Raw genomic sequence first — 23,353 nt, 5'->3', positions numbered from 1 at the left:
AGTTTGACTGGAAATGCTTGATAAATTATATAACATAACCCATGGCATGAAGCATTGACAGCAATTATTAATCCTGATGCCACTCTCTCTCTCTCTCTCTCTCTCTCTCTCTCTCAATATCCTTCTCTCCCCCCATGTCTCTAGGCAGGACAGCTGTGTTTAACGTCTCCAGCTGTGTCCCCTCGTTCGTCCCCACGATACCACTCCCCTTATCTGCCCATTTAATATTGTACTACATTTATTAACACCCCTCCATTTGGTTTTAAAGTACACTGTAACAGCTTTCCTCTAATCCTCTTTACAATGTCCACCCCTCACACATTCACAAAGAGCTTCAACGAATAACCAACTCATTAACAAAGCAGTTTGGCCTGATGTGAATCATGCATCTATTACTAATGGGCGGTGTGATGAATAGTGAAGGTTTTTGGTGAGTGTGTGTACCAGGCGGTGCTTGTGTGAGATGGGCCTGTCCTGTAGGCAGGGAATCCCCATCTACTGAACACATTCTTCTGCTCCAAACACAGCAGACAGAACACACACGCTTCCCGGGCTCTTCCACAGCATCTTGCACCTCTGATCATCTGAGCCATGCACACACACACACACACACACACGCACACACACACACACACACACGCACACCCATCCATAGGTACATGCCGCACGAAGACTCTCTGTGTTTTAACATTGTAAGAGTAAGTTTTGCCTTTACATCTTCTCACTGTAGTGTGACATAAGCTCAATGTGTTTGTTCATGGTTAAGCCTATCAGATTGTTTGTTTTTTATTAAGTCCCGCCCACCTCCCATGCTTTAGAGCCCCCGTGCAGTTTCTCAACCCTTGTTAGTGATCCAGCGGCGTTCTAAAGTTGGTGTGTTTTATACAGCTATTACAAATGGACTAAAGAATCTGCTCCTTTAAAAATCAGAAGCTTTTCACATAGCCTGAGACCGAGTTCAGAAAGCGAGTAGCACTAACTTCTGAAACGAACCTCTTGTGCTTGTAAAACGTGCAGTGCAGCGGCGCCCAAGGTCAAAGCCAATCAAAACCGACCCTCGCCAATCCACAGATGGCTGACAACCCCGATCGTGAGAACGGAAAACTCAAAACACCCAGTTGCAGGAAACGGTAACAGATTTGTAACTTTCACTAAGGGCCAGCCGTTATTTCATTTCTAAGCAGAATTTAATTTAGGGCCTTCTATAGCACCACCTCAGCGCCAAATGCTTCATCATCTTGGTGGTCTTGGGGGGCCCCCTGGTGGCCAGGGAACCCTAACTCGAGTATGCCTTGGGCCGCCTCTGCTCTCACTAAAATGGAAACTGCTTGGGTGCGCTGAGTTGATTACTTCATTATTCTAAATCATGACAGTGCAGCAAATCGTACCTGTCCTCAGTCTGTATCTGTTTAGACTTTCTTCCTCTGTAACACCCACATTTGTCTTTCTTATGCCATAAATTCTTGGGTTTTTTGGATCCTGCTCAAGCTAGTCACCTTTATCTTCTTGTACTTCAAACTGTAGCATCTGCAAAGTTTGCAGACCAAAATATGCCACTAAATTAATCAATTAGCTAATAGCAGCTTATACAGAATTCTGTTGATGACTTGCATGTGTGACCAAACATTGTTGGAGAAAAGATTGAGACATGCACTTGTTCGGGTGGTATTTTACGGAGCTGTGTTCTGCTATGCATAACGTCACACATTGAATCATTACTGACCAGCGAAAATGGAAGCGAATGTGGAGCTAAGTGGATTTGTTACAGTAAAAACAATAATAAACCAAACAGTCCAGCTGGAATCGAAGTCATTACATGCAAGTGGAACTGATACGTGTCAGAATTGTGCTTAGCGTGGTCTGGGCAGGACGGCCTGTCTGTTATGTTGTAAATCTGTGTATTGGACCAGCAGTGGCACCTCACCCTTCATGTCGGGAATGGCGGGAACGCACGGCACTGGCGGTCCATGTCCTGCACACATGAGTGTAGGTCCCGCAGCATTCTGAGGTCATCAGGCCCATTGGGGAAGGGTGGGTCTGAGGGATGAGAACAAACGGGGGAAACTGGCCTGATCGGGGTTATGTAGTCACCCAGAGTTTGTTGTTTATGTTTTGCGCAGTGATTTTCTGCTCATTTGTTGACCTGGATATTTCTGTCTGACTTTGATTTCCCCTGTTGGGTCTGTTTTATGTGTGGATATATGTCTGTGTGTATCTCACTGGTGCAGATGTGTTGTAAATCTGTGGCATTCTCCCTGCTAGAGAGTGGATCTGTTGACTCACACGTGCATAATACAGAATAATGATGGAATATATTCTGTATATACTAACTGTGTACAGAAATGCACACAAATGCATCTATATATGGTAAGGGATATCTGTACTGTCCATATAAATAGACATCTCTGGACAAACAGTAACGTAGGCACATGTGCGCTGGGCTAATTATGAAAACACAAGATGGCACATTGAAAGCCTCAGCGTGGCTTTCTGAACGAAACTGAAGAGGATGTGCAAAAAGCCATTTATTTGTGTGTGTGTGTGTGTGTGTGTGTGTGTGTGTGTGTGTGTGTGTGTGTGTGTGTGTGTGTGTGTGCAGGTTTGGAGTGTCTGGCAAACACTCTTAAACTCCAACGGTTCATCCGGTCAGCTCCCGTTTCCACAGAGGGTTTCAGTGTTATTCCATGTGCTTAATGTTTTTGTTTTCTTTATATATCAGGTGTTGATGTTGCATTTGAGAAATTGGGGCCTACGCATGCTTGTTGTTTGTAGTTCGTCTTTGTGTCATTTAGTTCACACCGGTTCCTCTTTCAACCAGTGTCTCCCTGCTTGGTTGACTGAAACAGGAGAGGGAAAAGTGATCAACTCTTGCTTCAGTCTGAAAGTCTGAAACCACCCGCCTGAAACATTGTGCTACATCATGACACATCTCACGTGCTTCCCCTAGAGAGCGTGCTAAAAATCCGGCTCACGCCTGCTCTTCTTAACCGAGGCAGAGCATTGAGTACAGGGCCATAAAATATATATATACACACACACACACACAGCTAACTTAAGGCACACGCCAGACTCGTGTCAATCTGAGTGTGACGAACACGTGTGCACTCTCAAGCATGATGTACCGTTCGTGACCTGGCCGCTGTGAACCCGCGTCTCACGCCAGAGTTGCGTCGGACACACAAGCCACGTTCAATTATTCAGGCGTGCATCAATCATGCGCAGCACCGTCTTCGCTCCTGTCCTGTTTGGGGCTGCGGGTCCTATTTTGGACCGCACTTGCCTAATATATCCTCCGTTTATGTATGCGTGTCCTGTCCTCGTAGCAGGGAAGTGAAGAACAAGAACGCAAGAGTTGTTCTTTGAAACTGACTGCATGTCGGGTGAGGATCGGAGTAGTCGTGTGATGTTTAGGAATAGAGACAGGAAATGTGTGTACGGTTGCATTTCGTTTGTTAGTAATCACAGAGAAAGGGGTACAGATTTAGAAACGTACAGTATGTCACCCACAGACAACAAATCTTAACTCCCGTAGAGGCGGAAATACGTTCAAATGGGACTTTTAGCCATTTGGCCTGTATTCGCGCCGATTCTGAATGGTGTTAATCTGTGTTGCCGTCTTCCCTGTCTTTCCCCCTCAGCCTCGTCGCTGTTCTCCCACACCTTTGTGACGGTGCGGCGGGGCGGTCCGGCAGCACGCAGCAGCCAGATCCAGCACGGCGACCAGCTGGAGGCGGTGGAGGGCCGGCCTGTGGTGACGCTGCCCCACCGGGACCTGGCGCAGATCCTGCGACGCGCTGGCAACACGCTCCGACTCACCATCCTGCCGCGCACCGGCAACAGTACGCCTGATGCCCCCCCCGCATAGAGATTAGTAACATGACCCGAGCTTTGCTCATATGACCTCAGTGATCTAATCGGATCACTTTCCATTACTTTTCCATATCCTGAAGTTTGAAAAGAAGGCCCGAGAACTCTGATTTCCAGATGAAACCTGTCCACTACAAGCTATCTTTGGCTAACCTTTAGCATTGTATTTTGTTTTTTGCTTTTTTTACATTAAAATGCCACTTTTTGTGTTTCTTTTCATAAATCATGGAATGTTATTTTACAACCAATTACATATCAGATTACACTTTGTTGTGTGCAAATCTAGTTATAAATTTACCTGAAGTGTAAAGAGTTACTTATTTTGAGTTGCAAATATGTGTTATAACAGTGTCGAAGTGTATCCTAAAGGGGGAGACACTCAAAAGATGTAATTTGTTGATGTCTTTTCTGTCTGTCTCTCTCTTAGACTCTGCCAACTTGTCCGAATACACAGACTTTGATCCAGAGACCAGATTAAGAAAAGGGCATAGATCCACACAAAAAGTAAGTTAAGGCAAACACTAATGTTTATATGTTGGTATATTGTTAAGGACATTACTTTATGGTGTTTGAGAGATTTTATGAATGTTGTGGAACGTACAAGCATATTTTATTTATTTTTATTACTTCAGATTAATCTAACATCAGTCTTTTACACTCACTCTCTCTCTCTCTGCCTCTTGCGCTCTTGCACAGAAGGACCCGCGCTATTACAATGTGGATCTGGAGAGAGGCCCCACTGGGTTCGGCTTTAGCCTGAGAGGGGGCAGTGAATACAACATGGGTCTCTATGTGCTCGGGCTAATGGAGGGAGGGCCCGCGTCTCGGAGCCAGAAAATCCAGGTCGGTACACTGAGAAGCCCACGAGCACACGTCCGAACCTTCTGACATCCGTCACCGCACACCTCTGGATATGCACTTGGTTTTCATTTGAGCACTTCCCCAATAGCGTTCAGACTTGAGCGTCTCTCTGCGGAGTCTTGGCCTACCTTGGTGGGCGTAACGAACGTGCGCTCACGTGCGCTCATGTGTGCTCACGTGTATGTGGGGGGGTTGTGCTCAGGTGAGCGATCAGCTGGTGGAGATCAACGGCGACAGCACGGCGGGTATGACCCACAGCCAGGCCGTGGAGCAGATCCGCAAGGGTGGCCACCGCATCCACCTCATCCTCAAGAAAGGCAACGGATACGTGCCGGACTACGGTGAGCCGAGAGGGACACACGGCACCTCTCACCTGTCAGCGAATCTCCGCCCACTTCCACTGCGCCGATCAACTTCCTGTGCCGCCTGCTCCTAACTCCGCTTTGGCTTTCTTTTCTTTTCCTTCCTCTTCCTTTCGCCTTCTGTCGTCTCCTCTGCTCCTGGTCCACGCTGTTTCTCTCCCTCTTTCTCTCACTCTTCGGCTTTCTTTCTCTGTCTCTTAAGTGGAGCTTTCCAGCTTGTCTCTGTGCATGACCAACTCCAAGCAGGGCGAGCCTTGCTTCTATGTCATAGGCCGGACGGAGAGCACGCGGACGGACAGCGCGCGGACGGAGAGCGCACGGACGGAGAGCGCGCGGTTGGTAGCCGGATCTCTCCCTCCCTCCCATCCTTTCTTTCCGGGTTCTTTGCATTCACGCCTGCCATTTCCCACTCTCTTAGTTCCCCCCCCTCCCGCCTGTCATCATGTGCAGCCACTGGTGTTCCCCTTTGACCTTCATCAGGTTCATGTCATATTCTAATGTCACCTATTGAAGCTGGAGAAAAAAACGCACTGCGTTGAAGGACACAGACAGTTAAGTCTTCCGTATGCTTCAAATCTATACAAAGAACAATTAATTGGTGTCACACTGTTGTCATTATCTTCACATTGGCACAGCTCTGATCCAGGGGAGTTTCACATCTCTCATGCCTCAGCACCCCTGATCCAGTTCAAGGACCTGATAGTTAGGGTGATGAGCTGGAGTGGGTGGGTATGAGTGAAGTGGCATTGGTCCTTGAGCTGACCACCTCTGATGTAAAGCAAGTATTAAGCTCTCCTGATTATGATGCAAGTCTCATGTGGAAGCGGTTAGGTATGCAGCTATTGTTCTTCACACCTGAATGGCTCCATTCTCCATCTCAGCACCTGAGCTGAAATGCCAGAGAAGCTGGGTGAAAGCAACCCTGTCACCGTGTCCTTTCACTCATCTTCCCATTTCACCTTTATTCCAATCTGAATTCCCTTCAACTGGATCAGTTTAACGACATTGGCAGAAGGTTTATGCTGTCAGATGACATTCTTTCTGTGAAAACCGCACCCATCTCATTCTCTCTCCCTGTCTCTCCTCCTCTGCTCCTATCAGGCCATGAAGGTGGAGCGGCCTCTCCCTCCTCCCTCTGCTCCGAGGAGCCCGGCGTGGCTGCAGTGGCTTTCTCCCTGCCGAGGAGCGGCGAGGAGGCTGACGGAGGGGTGGAGAGGAGAGAGGGGCGAAGGAAAGGGGGAGGAGGAGGAGGAGGCGCGGGGCCAAGGATCAGCCGAGGTGGGGCGGAGGAGGAGAGGAGAGGCACTCCTGGTACCGAGCGGGGCGTGGGAGACCTAGCCAGTGGTGCAGTTACCTCCCACTCGGGAAGGGAGAATGAGAAGGAGAGGTCAACCAGAGCGAGGGAGAAGGAGAGGGGGCGGGAGAGAGAGAGGGAGAGATCAACTAGAGAGAGGGAAAGGGAGAGAGGGGGGGAGAGATCAACCAGAGAGAGGGAGAGTTTGACCACCAAGGTGCCAAGGGGACGTGAGGAAGAGGAGGAGCGTGTGCAGCGGAGAGAAAGGAAGGAGAGAGAGATGCAGAGAGGGAGAGAGAAGAGCAGGAGTTTAGGGGACCGTAGGAGTGGCACGCACAGTGGGGCTCCAAAGAAAGGAGAGAGGGAGAGGAGAAGGAGCGTTCCTTTATTGCACGAGGAAGGGGAGGGGGCGGAGTCAGGCAGGCGTGGAACAGGAAGTGAAAAGCGGACGAGCAGAAAGCAGGGAAGGAGAGAGAGCGGGAACGCCGCTGGGCCCGAGGCTGCAGGAGAGGTCATGGAGGTCGCGCAGAGGGAGCCCTTCTCCTTCCTCATGCCCCTGGACAATGACAACTGTGGCAGCGACGACCTGTCGGACGTAGACTCAGCACTCAGCTTCTCAGAGGTCAGCGTGTCAGCGGCTAGCATCTCGTTTGCCGAGGCCCACTGGTACCCGGAGCCCTCCGCCACCCCGGGCCCCTGGCTCGTCCCCAGCCCCCACAAACTCTCTCAGGTCTTAGAAGGAAACAGGCTAAGCCGGCGTGAAGGAGGGCTGTGGTTCTAACAAGTGCAACCCCAGACTCTCTCTCTCTCTCTCTCTCTCTTTCGCACGCTTCTTCACATGAACACATGCGAGCACGCCATTCAGTGACTTTCACTACACTACCGACATCCCAGTGGCCCTCCCCCCTCTTTACAAGCCCACAATCTGTGTTGTAGTGTTTGCATTGTCAAGCCATCTGAAGTATATGCAAAGGAAGTCACTAGATTCCACCACTGCGCATGTCTCTGGTCAAGGCAAACCAACTTGTTGTCTTATTGCCACCTAGAGGCCACTAGAGGAATGAGCGCGCATGCTGCCGTGAAGGAATGGTTTTGATCGGGCAAGGCAAGCTCGTGTATGTGTACGTTACGTGTTCATTGTGCCGTCCATAGCATGTATTAAATTAATTTCCTCCGATCATTCTGACATTTTTATTTTCATGTTTTTTTCATGTATTTTCTTATGAATGCATTGAGATCCTATAACGAGAAAAGAGGAAGACTTATTTAAGATTTTGACTAGCTGCTTGCTTTGTGTGACCGAACTCTAGCCCTCTCCCCTGTTGTGTGTGTTGGTCTAGCTGTCCGTGCTGGGGAAAGGAAGGTGGAAAAAAAAACTTTTATTACGAGGCTAGCGAGCCATCTCAGACTTCTCCAGGTGCCTTCAGCTTCTTTAGCCGGTGTTTACCAAATAAAATAAAACGAAATAAATAAACCAAGAAAGGTATAAATAAAGTAGCAAAGTAGTAGAGAGTGTGCAATGCAGCATTCTTATGCCTCTTGAACTATAAATCTTTTGCGAGTATATGAGACGGAGGACACACTGCACACATTCTGCAAACGGTTAGCGAGTCAGTCATTACAAGTGCCTCATGCGATATTCCTTTATGTGAAACACTAGACTTCTCTCGAGACGTCTGTACGAAATCAGGACCCTAGAGTTTTGGTTTCCCATCTCATGCTTATGGTTTGAGTTCGCTGCCGACATTTCAGACCCATTCCAGGTCGCCCACGTATTCTAAAAACACGCACATCTCGCAGACCTAGATACTGAAAATCAAAATAAGTCGAAGGCCAATAAGACCGCATCGCCCTCCGCCCACCGCACCCACACCGCCATTACCACACCACGCAGTCTCTCCCTTCATGTGGATGTCTCATTTCAGGAGATACAACAAAGGGCATTTTGATACTGGTCTTCTATGCATTTTGTAAGACTTACCGGTCAAAATTCTGGTGGCGTTTTTTTCTACTGAGGCCTAGATTGGCGCTATCGTGTACTGTTAAAAACGCAGGCGGGTTGGCGTGCAGCGAAAAGAAAAGACTTTATGAGGTCCTTCAGTATCAGACGTACTGCAACACCAGCTTATGCATCTTTCTCCTTACCTCCGACTGTCTAAGCAATAAGAGGCCATCTCTTTCCCTTTCTGTTTCCGTAGACGCGGTGTAGCTTCACCCAAGCAGTTCACAACAGAACAGTATCTGAAACGGTATATAATGCGGCAAGTTCGTGAGGAGAAAACCAGAAAGTACATAAGCTATCTATAACTCGTTGATAAGCGCACGTACAGGCTATAGCATGTAGCTACTAGCACCTGTCACTGTACGAGTTATAAAGGTGTATTATGGGGTTTAACGGTCGTGTAGAGCGTCGACTAAAGTTTGAAGAGCCAACACTGTCCTGATAGAGACCTCAACCAGCCTGCGTATAAGTGTTGACTTTGTGTTTGATTACTACAAGGTCGAAATGTGTTTGTATAGAACTGGAATGGGCAATGTAAATGTTTGGTTAGACCTTTTCTTTTTCTTTCAGACAGGCAGTACTGTAGCTGTGCTTTCACTGTAGCAGATCTTTCATGTAAAGCAAGAGTATTGTACATAAAGAAAAATCCCAGAAAATATATAGACTTTATTCCAGAACGTGTTAGTTATGTCCTGAAGTATCAGCCACCAACATATCAGAAATACTATATGTAGCACAGAAAATTATATCCTTCAAGGTATGACCACAATGCCGTCTCTTAGCCGTCCTTTATTACTATACAATGGCACATAAATCCAGCTTGTAGTGCCACCTGGCGTCAAAATAAACGCAATGTACAAAAATTTGATTCAGAAGCGAACCATTTCGAAGTTGCATGTACACTAATGGTCAGAGAGTGTTACCTCAGAGAAATATAAACATTTATTAAGTCCCGCCCTATTTTCCGTTTCTTCAACAGAGACCATAATTTTCTAATGAGATGCGAAATGTGCAATGCTTCTTAATGGTCCTTTAACCTTTTGAAAAGACAATATATTGGTAGCATGAGCGCCCCCTAATGCTTTTTGGAACAATTAGTAGGCCACAAGTGAGCAGGCTAGCAGTCGTCCGTTTATCCCCCTTCTTCGCTTTAAAGCATAGCCGATTCCTGAAGAAACCAAGGCAGACCCACGGTGCCAATGTATCAGTATGCAGTCAAAAAAGACATTTTAAATAGCATGCCCACTAAACACTTTAGACAAGTTGTTGTTACTCTATTGATTTATACTCATTAGTAGTCATTTAAACTACTGACAGGTAGTCTTCTAAGAAGGAGCCATAATGAGCCAATCAGTGTATTAATATAAGATGCAATGTTTTGATACTGTAACTTATGAGGTCAGCCTACTAGCAGTGCAACTGCGTTATTGAAATGCTAATTAATGATGTCATCTTCTTTCCCTTTGCAGTAAGGAATAAGGAAAGTCCTTTGTTCTTGTAAGTTTTGTAAGTCACTAACAAAACACGAAAGTCAAAGGTTCGGCTTTGAATTTCAACTTGAATTTATTAGCCTTGCAAGGAGTGAGCCATTGTATAGATCAAGGGGCACATTTCTACATTTAAAAAGAGAGAGAATGCAACAGTGCCAAGACATTTTAAAGAATCTGCTTTAAATCCAAGCTAGGCTGTATAGAGACTACTTGTGTGTGTAATGACAAATGGCTAACTAGAACGGCTGGACAGCTAAGAGAAAGACGATTGAAGGAGGGGGCACCAAGGAAGTAGAGCGGCCAAGGCCATGTGACCAAGGCCATGTGACCAAGGCCATGCGACCAAGGCCATGCGAGCTTCTCTTTGCAAGTGAGCTCTTGCGATAAAAAAATTGTATCCCAGAGATGTACGAGGCCCCTGGCTGGAAGCAGACACTTTTAGCATGACTGCTAACACGCTTGCATGCTTGATTTAGCACCCTGCTCCCAGCCCGAAGTTTGTCCTCACAAAATGACGCAGAATTCAGCCTACACTGGAAGAGTATTGGGCGACATCTCTCGCTAAAACATTTACTCTTACACCCGCCACCCTAGTCATAACTGTAATCCTAACCAGAGATGTACATAACTCCGTCCACTCAGAATACAGAGCCTCACAGCTTCCTATATAATCACTGCCCTCTCCTTCATTTTCTTTCTCCTGATTCAGGTAGACAGGAAGAGGAAGTAGGCAGTTTTGTTTTTATTTATTAATTTTTTTTTTTTAAACCAGGTCTCGGATTCTCTCCTCCAGACTTGAAGCCGAACAAGTAGCCATTGTTCTAAAGCTGCGTCTTTGCAGTGGGAACACTGACTACGCCTGAGGGTGTGTACATAGCAGACCACACGACACTTAATAACACAGATGTACAGTTTTTAATTATTGCCCTTGATATGTATGAAGATTATTGTATTGTTTTTGAATGCATCAACAGGGAGTTTTGAATTATGAACAATGGAATAATGACATGCAGTTACTGAAATAAAGTGATTAAACCGATTCAGATTGATCACTCCCATCACTTATTTCTCCTGTTATGTATGTTAAAAGTACTTTTTTTTTTAGTTAGAGACACCTTTGTTACAGAAACATGCTATTATTGACCATTTGATTTACCAGTGCGTAGCCTGATTGTAAAATGATCAAAGAATAACCAGAGTGTAACATTTCACTGCCTCATTCTGTCCCTGTAAGGTTGTGTTAAGCTGTTCTTCAGATGCTGAAGTTCATGCCTTTATATTTACACATTTCATATATATTCTTTTTACTATGTATTTTTACTGCAGCCAATTACATGATTTTCAGCCATTTAAAATGAGAAAATTACTTAAATTAGAAAATTATGTCTGTTGGATATAAAACACAGAGAAAATTTTTTTACAATCATACAGCGCATTCTTAATTTCAAGCCTCTGTAATTTAATTCAGAGGCGGAATCTGTTTAATTTTGTAGTGTCTCTTTCACTCACTCTCGCACACACACGCTCACACACAGATGAACAGCTTGGGAGATGTTTAACTCCTACACAGGCAATATACAACCTCCCACCCACACATCAGCCATGTTACTGCAGAGAAGCATCAGATTCTACTCTCTACGAAGATTCCTTCACATAGACCTAAGCCTAACACCAACACCCTCCCCCCAAACACATATACATACACTCATTGATTGACCTCAGCTTGATCAATGGAGGTGTCCAAGGCCAGGGATGTTTTTAACAAGCTCACTTATGACCCACAATCATAGCCCAGCACAAGATATAATGTATTGTGTTATGAAATCTACTTAACTTGACTGCATTGTCTCTCTGCACACTTTCTGATGCCTCCCCACACACAGGAACTCTGATCCAACGCCCTCTCCTGTATCACGTATCCAAGCATGGCTATTAGCATACATCAAAACACATTTGTAACAATGATGATCACACCAAAGCTACACTTTGTCAGCTGCGTCTATGAACTCCTCTGGGGAAGACTACTGAATCTCTCTCTCTCCACCTCTCCCTCTCTCTCTCTCTCTCTCTCTCTCTCTATCTATCTATCTCTTTCTCCTTCTAATTGCGCACACTAATTACACTGTACGCGCTCCGCTATGCTAACTCTGAGATGAGGGGGTGGACATGCCAGAGTGCTTCAGCACTAGTTCTCCTTCTCTTCTGGTGGCCCGAACGTCTCAGGCCAACTTTTTGGAGAACGAGTAGTTTTGAGGTCTATTTATCCCCTTGTTCCACTTACACACCCTGGTCACATGAAAATAGGACATGCTGCCTACAACAGTGATGGTTAAGATCTTTAGAGACCTATAGACTGGTAGTCTAAAAGAAAAACCCCACTGCCTATAACTAATACTTGCATTAAAACCACTTTTAACAGCCCAGCAGTAAAACAGTCTTTCCTCAATAAGTTGCCAATATATTGCGATCTCACATCTTGGTGTCTTCGGTGACCTCACGTTCGTAGATTCTTCCGTCTGTTTTTTTCATTCTTTAATCATGTAATTTAGGTGCATTCGTTCTTCCCCCTGTACTGAGACCAGATAAGCAGCGGGAGTCAAGCAGGAGGGAAATGTCATGTTGACCTTTTAATTCACGTCCCCGGCAGCTCTGCACCAGACGAGACGAGAAAAGCCGCAATCATCTCTGGGCCACCACGCTGCCATCAGTATTATTTTTACGTCTTTCCTAATCCCCTCACAACATGGAAGTATGGGGTAGAGTCCAAGAATAAAAATTGCATTTGAGTTTTCTGCCTACATCCATAAACTTTAAGATAAATGTATATTTAACTCCTTAAAAGAAGGAAATTGAACCAAGCTCATAGCACTCTCCCTTCATGGGACTCTTGGGGGTATAGAGCACTAAAATAAGGTTTTATTAAACAGGTGATTTACTTACTTTGTGGTATATACAGTGCTATAATCAGTTCGAATGGTTGGTCAGTAACAGAGGTACAAATTAGCTTCCTTTGTCATGAATTCTCTTTATGCTTTCTGGGAGACAGAAAGAGGAACTAAAGTCATTTTTAAGATTTCACACCATGGTTGGAGGGTGTTACAATCCAGGAGAAGTTGCTCTGGGTGTCAGTGCCCGCCTTCTGAAGAAGGAGGGGAGAGTCATGGGAAAAGAAGATGGATGGATGGATGTATGGATGGATGGATGGATGGATGGACGTTACTCACTGGTAGATAGATGGATGAGTAAGCACTGAATAATACATTAAAATGCATTGACAAGAATGTTGTTCTTGCTGAATAATTATGTTATGTGGCAGAATGAGAAGTGAATTGCTCTCTTCATCTCTGCCTCTCCAACCTCCCTGTTCGGTGTCTTTTCCACCATAGTCACACTCTCGCATAAGCATAGAGTGGATGTCACTGTTCTCAGAGTAAGGGTGAGGTATGCACCATTTGTCTTTCACTTGGACATGCACACATGCATTTGTCGTGTGGCACATGAGGGGAGCTGGAGAGAGTTTTATGTTCTAATAAACTGCATAAGCAGAACAGTGTGAAGATGCATGGCTACTTCACAGCCTGAATTATATCAGTCACGCTATAATCAAAACTTCCCTTAACTGTATCAACAATTAAATAAAATGAAAAGAAGTGGTGTGTATAATGAAGTTAGTTTAACACCAGAACATTTAAGCAGACCCTTACATATAGTGACAGATTCCATCATAAAACATTACAAAGGACCTAAATGGATAAAAGATAAATCGTTACAATGGACCTAAATGTTCATTTTCAGAGATCCCACTACAGTGATATTCATATCTGGACCCCAAATGGAAATCTGGTCCAGGAGTTAGTGATTCTTTGTAGTTGATTAAAGGATTAGTGCAACTGGTTGGCTACATTGTCATTATACCTAACTCCTAGAAAAAGGCAGTGTAGAAAATGTGTAAGAATTGAACCCTGGGGACTGTGAGTTGAGCACCTCTGGCCGAGAAGATTCCCAGAGCAAAAACTCATTACAACCCAGTACAACATATAGAAAACCATGATTGCTCCTTTATATTTCAACTGTATTTTGTTTAACAATCTGTGGCTGTGCTACAGCTACTGTTGAAGATACAGTTCAGCTGTGTTTTCAGATCTTTTGATATTGTGCCCAGCCCTACATCCTACATGTTCTCGCAAACCAGCTGTAGTCAAGGCAGAGAGCTACACACTAAATGAGAGAGTGAGAGAAAGAAAGAGAGAGTGTGTGTAGGAGGCATAGAGAAATTTGAACTATGGCGTGGGAACTGAAGAAAGTGTGTTCTGAGCAACAAAGGCAATTCTTAACAGGTGGAGCAGAAGACTGCAACCAGATAACTTTTAAGAAATATAACATATTTCTTAAAAAAATAAATATAATAATTGTTGTTGAAGTCACAAGACATTGAGTTTGAGTTCTGCACAAAGCTGAAGATCACAATGCTCTATTTCAAAAAGCTGCCTTTCTGCAGTTGATGCAACATGCACCTTGCATCTTGAGTGGACAGGGAGAGAGGGGGGAGGGAGAGAGGGAAGGAGGGAGAGAGGGAGGGAGAGAGAACCTGCTCATTGCGGCTTTGTGCAAGGAGAGATACAACCGGCGAGTCAGATTGTCTTTTGGATCCAAGATGGCCGCCGCAGAGTGCCCAGTTTCCAGAATATGTTCCGCTATCGTTACATGCCCGGACAAACGTCAGAACTTCAGCTGAAAGGAAACAAAATTCATTTTCTCTGAGTCACAGTTGAATTTAACCCGTACGCCTCCACACGCTTTACATGGGGATATGCACTGAGGGAGAGAGAAGGTAGGCAGAGCAGCTTTGGCGCATGTGGATAGTGGACACTGCAGTAAAAGAGAATTGCTGAGAGGGGCGGCAGGTGCGTTACAGACAAGAGTACACCACGGGGAATCAAACTAATGAACGACTCCTTTGCATATGGACCAAAACTAGCATGGATTCGCTGATGGTTCACCGGTTCGGGTAAAATGCGGGTGAACTGAATCGGATTTCATATTCAGCCTACTACGTTCTGATGTTTTATGGGTTCGGATAAGAAGCGACGCGCGCTACCTACAGCTTGCCAATTAGTGCTCAGTTCGTATATGGAAACACATGCGTTATTGTAAGTTGGTTAGAGCGCAAGTACGTGACACAGCTGTATGAGTTGAGAGAAAATCTGTATTGACGGCAGTGTTACGAGGATGGTGTTGGTTGTATGTTTTTGCGATGGTGAGGCGTGTGATGGAAAACGGAGACTCTCCCTTTAGGACGCATATTTCACTCGTATCACTTGAAGCAGTGATATTGAACAGGATCAGTGCACCGGGGACACCTCTGCACTCCACCACCACTGATTAAACACAAAGCAACATAAAACCCAAGTGACAGAAGATACTGACACCGACAAGAGATGGATTTCTCCCTGTTGGTTTTCTCTATTCAAGAGGGCAGTGCGTGACGAGAAACTGCGGCTCCAGGACGCATGGAAAGACTGGATCAATAATAATTTCCCATAGGCTTTTACCGCAAAATACCGAGGACGCGAGAAGCTAAGTGAACAGACTCACGTCGAGATGGAAAACGAAGGGAAGAGTATTTTATCGTGTGTGGAAATGTAGATGTGTCTTGTCATTATCGCAGAAGCATAAACGCGCAGTTAAAATCAAGGACCAGTATAGCTGCTTTGGATATGCGAAGATGTTCTGGCGCTATTAAGAAGAAACCACTGGAGAATAAAGGTGTATACGCTAGGACTCGCCAAGACACGGGGAAACGTTCAAAATGGGCCCGGTCTGCTATTCAGATTTAGTATCGTAAAGCGAGATCTCGTTGCTGCGGACCTCAAATATGTGCTCGCTGGTGAAAAGGGAGTAATTTATGGTGACAGGTAGGCTGAACGGAGGAGTGGGGGAGAGGCTGTGCAGAAGTGGCCGTGTACGTAGTCAATTTGGCATTGCGAGAAGTTGCAATGCATAGAGCGCGGGCGTGGGAAATGAGATGATTATTGTCAATAGCGTTTCTTGCTTTCAAGACACGGATAAAGATAAGCAATATTTATGGCTTGAATGAGGAACGTTATCTCACGCCATGAGGGAGAGACAAGGCGAGAGAACAGGAGAAGGGTTGCTCGAGAAGACACGCGCGCATCTCCCAGCAGCCAATTTAGTATTGCGGTGGATGTAAAGGTTCAACTTTCACCCCCCCCCCCCCCCCTTTTCTCACCCCATTCTTATTTGATGGTCTCTCTGAGGAACTGCTCAGCAAGAAAATGTCTCCCGACCACTTCTCTCCGGTATGAGTCATGAATGGTGTATGGTCAGAAAGCGTCGTCCCTGCTGCGACATTTGACATTCAGCTCCACGTTTGAAAAGACGGGATTAAAAAAGGATGCGCTGGAGACAGCGGATCACACGAGGCTTCATTTGTTTTTGGCCCTCTTCATGAATATATACTCATATTTCCCTTTGTAGTGTTTCCGTTCTGCTGCTGTACTTGAAAAGATACCATAACTCTGACTGATGAACACACTCCAGTTCCAGTGTCAGGGGAAAGACCAAGGAAGAATCGATGTCACTTATATCTCTTTCACTCTCTCATCCTCGTAACAATTTGAATTGCAGATTTCAAGAGAGACAATGGGTTTCATCTTAACAAAGGTCTCGTCTGAGCAGTCAAGTGGTGAACCTGGTAGAAAACTAAGAATTTGCTGACTCAGGAACTTTTATCCATCCTCTTTTATGTGAATGGGATTATCATGGATTATCAGAAGAACCCAATCCTTTGACTCCAAGAATTTGCGTTTCCGGAGTTTACCGGCAGAGTAAAAACAGCGTGAATCCATTCAGTTCTTCTTCAACAGTCCCCACCTAGTCCTCTCTCTCCCCCCCACTTGCATCACGTGGGGGGGAGAGCTCCCACCATTGGGGTGGTCCCATACCCCTCCCCTTGCCCCGCCAGCCTCAGCAGTCAACAGCCGTTGCGAGGTTCCCTCGAGCATGGATGCGGGCCAGGGTAGCCCCGAGAGCCCCAACAGGGCAGTGGAGTACTTGCTGGAGCTCAACAACATCATTGAGAGCCAGCAGAAGCTACTGGAAACACAGCGGCGTCGCATCGAGGAGCTCGAAGTGCAGCTTGACCGCCTCAGCCAGGAGAACAAGGACCTGCGTCTGGACAGGCAGCCCTGCCCGCCTCCTCCCCCGCCGCCGCCCACCGTCAGCTCTGTCCCCAACCATGCCCACAGCCACCACGGGCATCAGACACCTGCCACCAGCCACAACAGTGGCCCCTTGCCTAACACTGTGCCCGCCCCGGCCCCGCCTCCGCCGCCTCCGCCTGTGCCACCGCGGGACCGTCGCGTCAATATCAACGCACACACTCGGCTGGCACGAGGCCTGTCGACTGGCTCCAACCCTGCAGAGAGAGACAGGGAGCGCGAGCGGGACAGGGAGCGCGAGCGGGACAGGGAACGCGAGCGGGACAGGGAACGCGAGCGGGACAGGGAGCGCGAGCGAGACAGGGAGCGTGAGCGGGACAGGGAACGCGAGCGGGACAGGGAGCGCGAGAGAGATGGATCTGGCACCACCACTCTGCAGAGACAGTGAGTACAACCATGCAGAGCAAGCAAGCACCCTTCTGCTGCAGAGCTGGGGCTACTACACAGACAGTGCAGCAGCTCAGAACACTGCCTGTGTGTGTGTGTGTGTGTGTGTGTGTGTGTGTGTGTGTGTGTGTGTGTGTGTGTGTGTGTGTGTGCATATTTGCATATGAGAAGTTCTTTGAGATAACTACAGAGTTGTATAACAGTCATATATTTTAGCCAATTACTCTGTGTGTATCTAGGCTGCAGGCTACTGGACTTGTAAATGTTGGCAACATGCTGTGCCTTTGGAGGACACCTTGGGCACATGTGATTATCATAAAAAACAGAATGCTTTTGTGTGCATTTTTGTAGAATCACACACATTTTGACACTGTCCCTGGAGACTCAGACCCCCTGGGCCCTAATTATGTAGATTTGCTCTTCTAGATATTTCCCACTGACCATCTTTTTACCAAGTAAAAAAATTTGGCTGCACCAGTCAATGACAAAATAGCCCCATCCTGTATAGTGTTTAAGCAGCTGATCGCACTGAAGAGGCTTGTGGTTACATAAGCCAAGTGAAACTCTCCTGCATTTACATCTGACTTCTGCTGCAGGGAGATTTGCTCCGAGGGGCCCCGATGATGAAGATGGGAACAGTGGAGTTTTGATTAGTGAAGAATGTAGGGTCATGTTGGGTTGGAGATGGGTTCAGAAAAACAAAGACTGGACTGAGCTTGTAATGGCATTATTTGGAGATAAAGTGAGAAATTGGGAAAATCATGTTCAGAATTTTGAGGTGTTTTTTTTTTGTGTGTGTTTGTTTGTCGAGATACTTTTCATAATCATATTGGTTGCATCAGTCTTTTTCACTTACATGATGAATGAGAAGAGCTGGTTGGACCTACTCTATTGTTAATTTATGATCTGTACACAGCCATTTAGTTTAGTTTGTTCCAATGGTGGACAGGCAGAAACATTCACCAGTTTTTTCAATTTGCTTGTCGTAATTGCTTGACCAGTCAGTAGGAATTGTAGGGTCAAGTAGCAGCGTGAACCATGACGTCCTGCACATCATTCATGAGTGCCGCATGCTCCTTGGTCAACAGCAGAGCCTCAAGTTAGAATGTGCTGTGTCAACACAATCTTAACACATGCGCAGAGAGAATGAGAGGTTCAAAATGTTGTCCCTCCATGTCAAAAGACTCCTTTCAGATCTTTCCACATGTTGCCATTGTGTGATGGCAATCTCTCCGTTGAGGAGCACGTTTGAGCGCGTGTGCACAAAAGATACCATAGGGAGAGGCTGAGATGCCAGCTTCTGGTTGAGGAGGAAGGGCCACGGGGCCATTTTGTGCAGATTCGGTTCGATATGTGGCACTTGCACTGGTTGTGTAGGAGAGTGAGGTTGTGATTAATATGCAGCGCAGTGTCAGATTGTGGTTCAGGCTCATGTGGGAGACAAGCACGGAGGCAGAGAGGAAGAGGAAGAGGAGGAGTGGAGGCAGAGAACGAGAGAACATACATGTTAGAACTTGCATATAAGCAAGTAGTAGAGAGGTCAATGGGTAAGGGTGCTTTATAGAAGCCCCCAGTCTGTATCTCCAGTCTCTCTTACGCCTCTCTTTGTGTTTGCATATTGGGGGCAGGCTAACTGCATCCCACCGAGCAGGTAAATGGAGTGCTTTACCCATCTGTGGCGGGAGATACAAGGCATCACTATTGTCTGTGTCATCAAATGCCTTCCATGCAAAGCACATATGTTCAACACGAAATCCCTCAGTCTCAGACTGTCCCGGCAGCTGATAGCTTACTGAAGACACATGTTTCAGTCACACAGGGAATTGCCTGGCTTAGAGAGTACTGAGCGCACAGACCAATGTCTCTTTGCTAGAACTGTGTGTAGCCAGCAAGACACAAAAGCAGCAAAAAGCTTGGTCTCGGAGCCACAGCGACCAACATCTGTTACGCTAGCATTAGCTGACAACAAAGAACGGGGGAATGGCCCTCATAGTGCAGTGATAATCTGTCCTATGTGCTTGATATGACAAAACGATGCTATTTTGTCCTAGGTGCTTAATTTGACAATTGGATGCTAATCTGTCCTAGGAGCTTAATTTGACAATTGGATGCTAATCTGTCCTAGGTGCTTGATTTGAGAGTTTTGGCTTCTCCAGTGAAGACAAACAGTGTTTCCAAAGCATGCTGAATGTGGCATTCAGTTGGGTTTCTTCCACACCATTTCTCAATTTTTGTTTCTTTTCGTCCCGTGTTTTGTTCCTTCTTACTCCCTCTCTCCATCCTCCTTGCCTCCCTCTGTTCTGAGCAGATGGTATGCCACCATGCAATCCTTTTTTCTCCTGATTTGCATTTGACTCATAGGGGACATGTAGCTTTCACCATTCACTCATCTTGTGATTTCTCTTTTTCTTTCCTCCTTTCTTTGTATTCTCCTGTAATGCGTCTTTCCTGTCACTTGCTTTTATCTGATTATACTGATTATACTGAAATATCCAAAATATATTTTAAATACATTTTACATAGCACCAATTTTTTTCTTCTTACAGTATATTGTGTAGTAGACATGCTTGGGCAACCTTAAACTATTGGCTATTTACTTGAATGTATAATCTTTTCAGGTGAATTGTTTCCATTGCATTCTGTATTTAAAACTAAACTATACTTTTAGAATGAATACAGTGAAGGTAATTTGAAGAAAATTTTTATTGTTAATTAACACATTCAGAAAAGTATTTGCAGTATGGTACATTATGTTTGCAGGAAGTCCTCAGTTTATCATGCTAGCAATATTAAACATGTTGCAGGTCATAGTAGCATGCTATCATTGTTTGTTGTGCCTTAGTGTGAGAGCAGCATATCTGGGCTGGCTGATATGCAAACCCACACATCCAGAGAACAAACCACAGTACCAGAAGCTGAGAACATTTTACAGATGTTGTAAGCCAGAGCATAACACTATCGCATAACTACAAAACCTTATGGAGGTTAGTAAAACCGGAAATGTAGCAACGGCCAAATTCCACTGGACTGGGATATGAACTTCAACCATTTAAAAGCCGCACTTTGAACCAAGATATTTTATAGAACTGAGATTCTATAACTCAATTTGGACATGTAGTGAGAAATCAAAACATATTGTGTCAATATTTCCACATTCTGTTTACTTATTTTATAGTCAAGAAACAGACGTTGTCACCAATGTTAGCAACTGAGCTGGCTGCCTTGCTCATTGCATTCGCTGGACATGTGTAGGTGTGTGTTCTTAGATTTACAATAGAGTTTTCTAAACAAAATTTAGATTACACATTTAAGGTTTCTTTCCTTTTTGTTTTTTTTTAGATGTTTTTGTTTCAAAGCTTAAGTTTTTTATAGCTACATTTGTGAAACAGTCACTTCTTTTCAATAGAAGTACAGTTCAAGAAGTGGCTGCATTAAATGGTAGCATTCCACTGAAAGAGATAGATTAGCCTATGTCAACCAAAACTTTCATACAACAAATTCTTGAATCCATGCACAAACACTTAAAGTACTATATGGATCAAAAGTGCAGATTTTGCATGAATTCTGTGGAGATTCTCCTGCAATAACAATCAAATGTAGAAACTTCCAGGTTGTATCATGTCCTTGCACAGAATTTTTTAGACAGTGTGAGCATGTCGCAGATCCAGACCCTGGGCAAGCCAGCGGCCTAGCTGATCTTAAACCAGCCTCTGCCAATTCTGCATTCACCTTTGTCTGTAGGTGAATCCAGACAAAGTAGAAACTCAGCAAGTAGATCTTATAGATATTCCCAAGTCAAATATTTTCTTACAGCAGCCGTGATACCTGAGGTAAATCTATATAGGTGTAACTTTCTTCATTTGTACTGGCCTAATGTTAATAGTGATGTCACATGTATTGCCACTGGTGGTAGCATCTCAAAGCCTGTCTTTTAACTGTGGACCCCCCACATGTGCAGATGAGGAAATGTAATGTTGCTGCTCCTTGTGGGAAAAAGGGACAGATTATTTCTTGGAATAATTACCATGCACAGTATTAATAACATTTGTCCACCAAAGGTGGCAATTAGTGTCATGGATAGGAGACAGTGAGTAAAATATGGTGTGTCAGAAAAGAGAGCGATGGAGACATCGTCATAATAATGCCTTAATTGGGATTAAATCGGGGACTCACATGCAAGACAGATTTAGATCTCAGTACAGTTCAACAAAGAACTAAATGACACTGGAAGCTCCCAAGTGTTTTGTTTTGTACTTTAAGATAATATTGTCCTCCAGTTTTAAGGTGAGTTGAGTCTAGGACTGAGTACTGAAATTTGGCACCCAGTAGGCACCAACTGAATCATACTGAGTCAAATCCAAAGTCATCCATGTTCAGTACCTTGAATGCATCATAAAAATGTATTTATATGTCTGAAATAAATTGTTGGTTATATAACCTAATGGAAGTTAATAAACACACACACACACAAAACAAACCTCTTGGTGTGCTAAAGTAATTCCTGATTGGCTGATTGGGACATACAAGGAGAAGCAAGAGACACCTGCAAAAATGTCACAGCTGTGGATGAGACAAAAAAAACACACATGCTGGATTCATTTTCATCAAGAAAATGGCATTACTTTACTTTTCCCCAGAGATGCCATCCTTCCGGACTGGCCAGATGTCCAGTTTAGGATAGACCGTCTGTTTAATCAGGTCCTTGCCCTCTGCCTGTCAGAAGATCTAGACAAACACCTATTTGTCATCTTTCTGGAGTGAACTGGTTTCCATTGATCAATGTTACTTTAGCAAATCACTGGGTCACATACATGTCAAAGCAAATGCCTTGTATTTCATTCGTTTAACAGATTACTTTATTCTTCACCTACCAGCCAATCAAAGCAAGTCTGAAAGCTCATCAGTTAGGTTGATTGACATGGAGTGAAATCATTAAAACGAGGAACTTGGTGGTTAGCACATCTTTTCCTTTAAAAGAGTAAGAGATATCAATTTGATCCTTTTTGTGTATTAAACTTAAATACAGCACATAGGTACCAAGATTGGTGAGTAAACTAATTTAGATCCCAGACTTCTAGATCAGCTGTGTTAGCTAGGTAGGTTATGGTTCTAATTATGTGTGTTGTAGTTGGATATCCCCCTTCCTGTATCTAATTCTTTTGGAGGTTTGGTGTCCTCCTTTTGGGGGTAATTAACGTGCCATCATGCATGCTCCTCACATGCACCCTCCATCACCTCAACAGAGGGGAAACACCAACCCCACCAACACAGCAAGACGTGCTTTCAGCACAGACACATCCACGCTAGCTATCTGGCTAGCTTTGTTCTCTTTGTAAGATAGCAAGGCCCTTCTGTTTTGTGCTGTAGAAGGCCAGTATTCTGGTAGCACCAAAACTACCTTGTAGAATAGCTGTACTTCATGATCTATGCTTGTCATTTCTTAAACCATTCAAATATGATAGGGTAGCAGACCTTTGGGAAAATGAATTTTTTGGCTACAAGATTTGATATGCTCTGCTAAAAGTCTCTGTTACTCGTGGCAATTTAAATTTAGTAGTAGAATCATTCGATATTTTAGGAGAATGTAAAGATATTTTTTTGTCTGAGACTTTAGTTTCCCTGCAAAGTGGAAGTGTCCCAAATCCAGTCCTGCTCTCCCACTTCTCTCTGCACAGGTACCTTAAACAGCACGAACCCTTAGCACCGTTCAGCATCCTGCTTCAGTCGTCAACAGCTGGAGAACGGCATGTCAACCTCCGAAACAAACAAACAAACAAAACCCTTATTCCGTTGTTTTGTTCCGCTCTGTGAATCTGACTTTATGTTGTTGCGCATGCAGATCATGCGCA

General features: G+C 45.0%; 2 protein-coding genes across 4 annotated transcripts in view; both read left to right on the top strand.

The window, feature by feature from the left end:
• The window catches only part of magixa (MAGI family member, X-linked a), a 35,215-nt gene extending 24,300 nt beyond the window's left edge, over positions 1 to 10,915 (top strand). For 2 of the 3 annotated variants that reach the window (XM_077003654.1, XM_077003655.1), the window contains 5 exons: positions 3,639 to 3,839; positions 4,295 to 4,371; positions 4,564 to 4,710; positions 4,931 to 5,069; positions 6,192 to 10,915. In XM_077003654.1, the coding sequence (XP_076859769.1) occupies positions 3,639 to 3,839; positions 4,295 to 4,371; positions 4,564 to 4,710; positions 4,931 to 5,069; positions 6,192 to 7,165 (1,538 nt within the window). In that variant the 3' untranslated portion in view covers positions 7,166 to 10,915. Of the gene's footprint in view, positions 1 to 3,638; positions 3,840 to 4,294; positions 4,372 to 4,563; positions 4,711 to 4,930; positions 5,070 to 5,292; positions 5,426 to 6,191 lie in introns of all 3 variants that reach the window. The other variant, XM_077003657.1, reaches the window with a different exon arrangement.
• Positions 10,916 to 14,498: 3,583 nt separating this feature from the next.
• iqsec2a (IQ motif and Sec7 domain ArfGEF 2a) overlaps positions 14,499 to 23,353 on the top strand; it is a 61,069-nt gene continuing 52,214 nt past the window's right edge. The window contains exon 1 of the mRNA XM_077003649.1: positions 14,499 to 17,501. Coding sequence (XP_076859764.1) covers positions 16,900 to 17,501 — 602 coding nt within the window. The 5' untranslated portion in view covers positions 14,499 to 16,899. The remainder of the gene's footprint in view (positions 17,502 to 23,353) is intronic.

Source organism: Brachyhypopomus gauderio, chromosome 4, assembly GCF_052324685.1.
Source record: "Brachyhypopomus gauderio isolate BG-103 chromosome 4, BGAUD_0.2, whole genome shotgun sequence".
Lineage (NCBI taxonomy): Eukaryota > Metazoa > Chordata > Actinopteri > Gymnotiformes > Hypopomidae > Brachyhypopomus > Brachyhypopomus gauderio.
This window is presented reverse-complemented; position numbering and strand designations above follow the sequence as displayed.